This window comes from Seriola lalandi, unplaced genomic scaffold (assembly GCF_002814215.2).
Source record: "Seriola lalandi dorsalis isolate HSWRI2012SDOR001 ecotype SW California unplaced genomic scaffold, Sedor1 jcf7180002054927, whole genome shotgun sequence".
Taxonomy (NCBI): domain Eukaryota; kingdom Metazoa; phylum Chordata; class Actinopteri; order Carangiformes; family Carangidae; genus Seriola; species Seriola lalandi.
The window spans coordinates 36,027-42,793 of NW_019525479.1; the positions used below are offsets into that span (position 1 = coordinate 36,027).

General features: G+C 37.2%; 1 protein-coding gene across 1 annotated transcript; it reads right to left on the bottom strand.

Annotated features, from left to right (window-relative positions):
- Positions 1–880: 880 nt before the first annotated feature.
- Positions 881–2,673, bottom strand: LOC111644205 (B-type lectin plumieribetin-like). Its single transcript, XM_023392972.2, has 4 exons — positions 2,526–2,673; positions 2,248–2,299; positions 1,424–1,517; positions 881–1,218 (listed from the first exon to the last, which is right to left on the bottom strand). The coding sequence occupies exons 3-4, from the start codon at positions 1,511–1,513 to the stop codon at positions 970–972; spliced, it is 339 nt and encodes a 112-aa protein (XP_023248740.1). The 5' UTR covers positions 1,514–1,517; positions 2,248–2,299; positions 2,526–2,673; the 3' UTR covers positions 881–969.
- Between the last annotated feature and the right edge of the window lie 4,094 nt (positions 2,674–6,767).

Consider the following 6,767-nt stretch of genomic DNA (forward strand, 5'->3'; position numbering starts at 1 on the left):
GTACAACTGAACGTAGAATTGTCCAACATTACGACCTCAAGTTTGATACGGCTTAAATGACAGACGCCAGTGAAAATGCAGAATCCTGTATTTACCTGTCTCGATGTTGTTAATCTTCCTTGCTCATCGTCTGGACTGTAGACGAAGCGCAGAGGAGAGGCGGGAACTTGGATCTTGAGGAGCTGTAAGATTTATTTACTGACAAACAATCGGAAGTGCACATACATTCACTGCTACGAACCCCAGCTGCATTGCTAACTGCTAACTAACTAGCTAACTTCTCCGGTCGCCAGCCTCACCTATCTCTCTCTCTCTCTTTCACCCGCTACACAGACAAACCCACGTACTGCACTATCCCTGAAAGGCGCTGCAGCACTCTTCTAACAATATTCTGTCTGAAACTTCTCAAACCGAGAACTGCACAGAGATGATAAATCAGCCCAATTTGCATGTTTAACTGCTACTGCTGCCTCTTAACGGATAACGTCCAGTTTCCACGTCTGCGCATGCGTATAATGCTGCAATGTCATAACTGAGCTCAGAATGGTGAAAGTTGAGACACGGACAGTTTGACAAGCACACTTTGGCTATAGTTAATCACCTGTCAGATCCCAGGATTATTTATTTCAATGGTTATAAAATGTCATCACTTTATCCTGTCAGACATTTGAGTTAAATTGTGTCATAATTAGTCCAAAAACATGTTTTGTGTGGCCACAGTGACCTTGACCTTTGAGTCCACGTCAACATTTGTACCATATATGGAGACATCCCTTCAATCGATCAATATTAGTGGTGAGTTCAGGCAATTAACGTCATAAATATCCAGTTTTGCTCTACAGAGTAAAGTTTGACACAATAATACACATAAAGCAGTGAGTAATTAAATATAAGAGCTCTTTATTTCAATCTCAGAGCAAACTATGTTTCTTGCCACATCACGAATTCTGTCTGAAATTATCCTTGCTACTATTTTCCAACACTCCAAATTCTCTTTCCATTTTGGTCAAGAACCAGTTGACCTTCATTAGTCATCGTCAGGCGCAATCTAGTAGAGCACTGGTTTGAGTAGGTGCCAGACGCCCACAGAGGTTTATCTTCCTTGTTGTACATAACCAGGTTGTTATCCTGTTGCAGAAGGATTCGAAATGGGTTTTTACCATAGGTATTTGATGCCCAAATGGGGGACCAGGTATAGATGACGAAGTTGCCGTCATCCTGTGAGAAGAAATTATGTACAGATTGAAATTTTTTTAAGGTTTTCAAATAATACAAAAAAGTAAGTAATTTTATGCTGCAAAAATCACACAATCAGTCACAATAAAATTCATTAGGAAGGATGTCTCTTGTGTATTTACAGTAAACAGGAAGTTCTTCAATACTATGAAATTGGACCATAGGCCAAGAGTATTTGTTTCCCCACCTGGAAGACAGCTTTGAAGTTGCCATTTTCACTGGTGAGGTATTCCCCCTGACGCAGCTCCTGGTCGGTGCTGATCGAGTTCTTGTTCATGATCCTGGTGACAAAAGGGTTAAAAACGGTTTAGTAACTCAAGTGTTATTCAATTTTTGCAAAGCAACACAGCAACACTACTGCAAGATGACATTTTTTCCTTTAAGTTCTACATATTTTACTAATCACTCTCCTTTTACATTGTATTTTTCATTACATTTGATTTTTTTATACCATGTGTCAATTTAAATCATCAACCTGCCTTTTATGACTTTCATTTCACTTTCTCATTTATTCTTCCTATATGAAGTGTTTTGGGATACATTATGTTTATTAAAGGTGATATGCTATACAAATAAAGGTATTATCGTTATCATTGTTGTTGTTATTATTATTATTATTATTAATATAATACTATAATAATAATAGTATTTAATAAATGCTATAACACACAGAGAGTGACTGTATTAACGGCGGGAAGAAACACCTGTCACCATCAATGAGTCAAATGAGGAAACCTTTGACACCTGAAACCAGCGCATGGAAGGTTACTTTTGAAATGTAATAGGTACAGATTACTAATTACCCTGTTAAAAATGTAATAAGTAAAGTAACTGTTTTGATTATTTCATAACAGTAATGTAACTTATTACATTTAGTTACTTTTCAGTACCATTTATTTAGTCTGTCGGTGACCTGTAGTAATTTCACAGCCTGATGATCAACCTCCAGGTTAATATTTAATAAAAACACACCATGCTGAATGAAGATAGTGAAGGGTTTAGATCTCATACCTATCACCTGTTTGACCCGCGTTGTCCGCAGATATGTCAAAAGAAGACGTTCCTGCTCGGGGCCAAAACACACAAAGCAATGATCGTTAGGCTGTAGTCTATATATAAGCTTTTAGTCACTGCAATTTATTTTTATTTTTTTTGTAATTTAACAGATTACAACTGCATTCATTTTGTCATTTAATTATATAGCCTAATCCCGTAAAATAAATATTCCCCCACACTGCATCAAACAACTGATATTCAGAACAATTTACTGCATGAGTGAATTTACTCACCGTGATTGAAAACAGCTTTTCAGGGAAAACTCCGCGACGACAGGCTCTGAAGTTTCCACGCAATTTCCAATTTCCCATTTCCAAGCGGTTTTTAAACTGCAGCTGCTGCCCAAGTGGCAACCCACCGTGACGTCACCCACTGGTTTGTGAGCGGTGATGACGCAGGCGTGTCAGACTTTTCTGAGCTTTTCGACCAGGTCATCCTTCATAAATAAACCTACACGTTTTGTTCTCTGCTTATAATCTGTTTTCAAACGTAGAATCTGAACCTCCAATTAATGAGTAATTACCATTAATTATAACAGGTTCACTTTGTTATTCTGCAGAATTCAGATCCTGATCTCAAATCTCCTTAAATGAACCAGAAGTTAAACCAACTGTTAAAATGTTCTCCCAGACAGATGCAACACATCTGTCTATAAATTAATTAAGTCATTCATTCATTCATTCATTCATTCATTCATGTACTGTAACAATACAAGACGGCAGGGATGAAACTCACCAGTTGTAGCAGGTCTGAGAAGCAGATGAACAGGCTGCAGTTGTTCAGAATTCATTTCTTTTGGAAATCTCATGTCCAGTGATGGAAGAAGATTTCAGATCCTTCAGTGAAGTAAAAATATCAAAACAACAATATTAAAAAAATACTAAAGGTTCTGCAATTAAAATACTATTTAAGTAAAAACAATCTTCATGAATATGATCAGCTGAATGTGCTGTTGTGGAGGAAAAAGTATATAAACATACAAATATTTCCCTTTGAATTTTAATTGAGTAGAATTAGAAAGTAGCATCAAATGAAGGAGTTTGTACTTCAGTACTTGAGTAAATATACTCAATTATAACCCATCAGTGCTAATGTTTAATTAAACTTTTGCCAGTTTCTTTTACCTAGAAAGAATCACGAATCATGCGATAAACAGGTTTAACTAACCATGATGGTTTGTAGAACAACACATGAGAGAGAGCAAAACAAATATGAGGAAAATGTGGAACAAGGAAAATACGGAACAAGGAAATGGAAAAAACTTTTATTTGACAGTTTATCAAACAGAAAAAACAACCCAAGACTTTTGACTGACTGGTCCACCACATACAGCCTGTGTCACACTTTTCAAGAATCATGCAGTAAACATGTTCATTGCTGTGCAAATTTTAGTGCTCTGCCTCGCCATGTCTAGATGTGATGATCAAACTGATCAAAAGGATTAATATGTGACTCAGCCAGAGTTTACATAAAAGGCCAAGTGAGTGTGTGAGTGTGTTAGTGCATCAAGCACATGCGCTGCAAATACTCCCAACACAGACATCATTCATCACTATTTTTATCTCCCTTGGAAACACTTTTGTTATCGTCTGTGCCACTTGCAGCGCGTTCCTGTATTTGGTTATATCTTATTTGCGGCACGTTTCTTATCTTGAACTTTCATTTTATTATCCATAATGCTTATCGTTACAGGGTCACAGCACTAATATTTGCACAGCAACTGTGTGATAAACTGTCAGATAAAAGTTTTATTCCATTTCCTTGTTCCGCATTTTCCTCATATTTGTTTTGCTCTCTCTCATGTGTTGTTCTACAAACCATCATGGTTAGTTAAACCTGTTTATCGCATGATTCGTGATTCTTTCTAGGTACAAGGAACTGGGAAAAGTTTAATTAAACATTAGCACTGATGGGTTATAATTGAGTATATTTACTCAAGTACTGAAGTACAAACTCCTTCATTTGATGCTACTTTATAATTCTACTCAATTAAAATAAAAGGGAAATATTTGTATGTTTATTTACTTTTTCCTCCACAACAGCACATTCAGCTGATCATATTCATGAAGATTGTTTTTACTTAAATAGTATTTTAATTGCAGAACCTTTAGTATTTTTTAATATTGTTGTTTTGATATTTTTACTTCACTGAAGGATCTGAAATCTTCTTCCATCACTGGACATGAGATTTCCAAAAGAAATGAATTCTGAACAACTGCAGCCTGTTCATCTGCTTCTCAGATAAAAGTTTTTTCCATTTCCTTGTTCCGCATTTTCCTCGTTCCGCATTTTCCTCATATTTGTTTTGCTCTCTCTCATGTGTTGTTCTACAAACCATCATGGTTAGTTAAACCTGTTTATCGCATGATTCGTGATTCTTTCTAGGTACAAGGAACTGGGAAAAGTTTAATTAAACATTAGCACTGATGTGTTATAATTGAGTATATTTACTCAAGTACTGAAGTACAAACTCCTTCATTTGATGCTACTTTATAATTCTACTCAATTAAAATTCAAAGGGAAATATTTGTACAGTCCCTGACAAAAGTCTTGTCGCTTGAGTACAAGTTGACCTTAAGTGCCCCTCAAATATATTTGTAATCAATTTTTTTTTTTTTTTTTTTTTTTTTTTTTACAAGAAAAGGCTCATTTCAATCCCAACAGCTTTTGAAATAATGTTTTGGTGCCAAACGAAAATGCTGAAATTCTAACGTTCACAGCTCGGTAAAGCCCATTGAGTCAGTTTTTGCAAAGACAAAAGTCTTGTCGCCTTGTCATATGATGCACCCAATCCTAGATTACAGCCTCACCTGTGATCAATAATTGATCAATCAAATAGTGGGTGTGTATAAAAAGAACCCCAGCACACCAGACCTTCACATCAACTGCAACTTGACCTGTGACAACATGCCTAAGATTCACCCTGAGACCAAAGCGTTGATTATCAAGAGGCTGAAGACCAGATCCACTGCTGAGGTGGCTGACACCTTCAATGTGTCTCAGCGTCAAGTACAAAGAATAAGAAAAAGATTTGAAGAGACTGGAGATGTTTTTGACAAGCCCAGGTCCAGCAGACCCCGCAAGACAACTGCTCGGGAGGACCGTTTGTTGGGTCGAAAATCCAAGGCCAGCCCCTTTTTCCACTGCAGCAGAGCTCCACCAGGCCTGGTCACCTCAAGTCCCCGTGTCAACCACGACAGTTTGTAGAATTCTGTCTCGAAATGGCCTCCATGGTCGAATCAGTGCCCAGAAACCAACACTAAACAAAAGGCAAATAAAAAAACGTGTGGCATTTGCCAAGGCCCACAGCCTGCTAAAAGGATGGACGCTGGAAAAGTGGCAGAAGGTGGATTTCTCAGATGAATCTTCGGTTGAATTACATCACAGCCGCCGCAAATATTGCAGGAGACCTACTGGTGCCCACATGGATCCGAGATTCACCCAGAGAACAGTTATGTTTGGTGGCGGAAAAATCATGGTCTGGGGTTACATCCAGTATGGGGATGTGCAAGACATTTGCAGGGTGGAAGGCAATATCAAAAGCCTAAAATATCAAGAAGTATTAGCTACCTCTTACATTCGCAACCAAATTTTGCAGCAGGATGGTGCATCTCTACATCAAAGTTCCTCAAGGCGAAGAAGATCAAGGTGCTCCAGGACTGGCCAGCTCAGTCACATGAACATCATTGAGCATGTCCGGGGTAAAATGAAAGAGGAAGCATGGAAGACGAAACCAAAGAATCTTGATGAACTCTGGGAGGCATGTAAGACTGCTTTCTTTGCTATTCCTGATGACTTCATCAATAAATTGTATGAATCATTGTCTTCAGTGAAGCAAATTTATTTTAGTATATTAAACATAATTTAGGAGGGTTTTAGCTTTCATATGAGCCATTTCTAAAACCAATGGATTAATTAAAAGTCAGGTTATAAGCTGTTGTTTCTACAAAATGGATAAGTGACGAGACTTTTGTCAGGGACTGTATGTTTATTTACTTTTTCCTCCACAACAGCACATTCAGCTGATCATATTCATGAAGATTGTTTTTACTTAAATAGTATTTTAATTGCAGAACCTTTAGTATTTTTTTAATATTGTTGTTTTGATATTTTTACTTCACTGAAGGATCTGAAATCTTCTTCCATCACTGGACATGAGATTTCCAAAAGAAATGAATTCTGAACAACTGCAGCCTGTTCATCTGCTTCTCAGATAAAAGTTTTTTCCATTTCCTTGTTCCGCATTTTCCTCGTTCCGCATTTTCCTCATATTTGTTTTGCTCTCTCTCATGTGTTGTTCTACAAACCATCATGGTTAGTTAAACCTGTTTATCGCATGATTCGTGATTCTTTCTAGGTACAAGGAACTGGGAAAAGTTTAATTAAACATTAGCACTGATGTGTTATAATTGAGTATATTTACTCAAGTACTGAAGTACAAACTCCTTCATTTGATGCTACTTTATAATTCTACT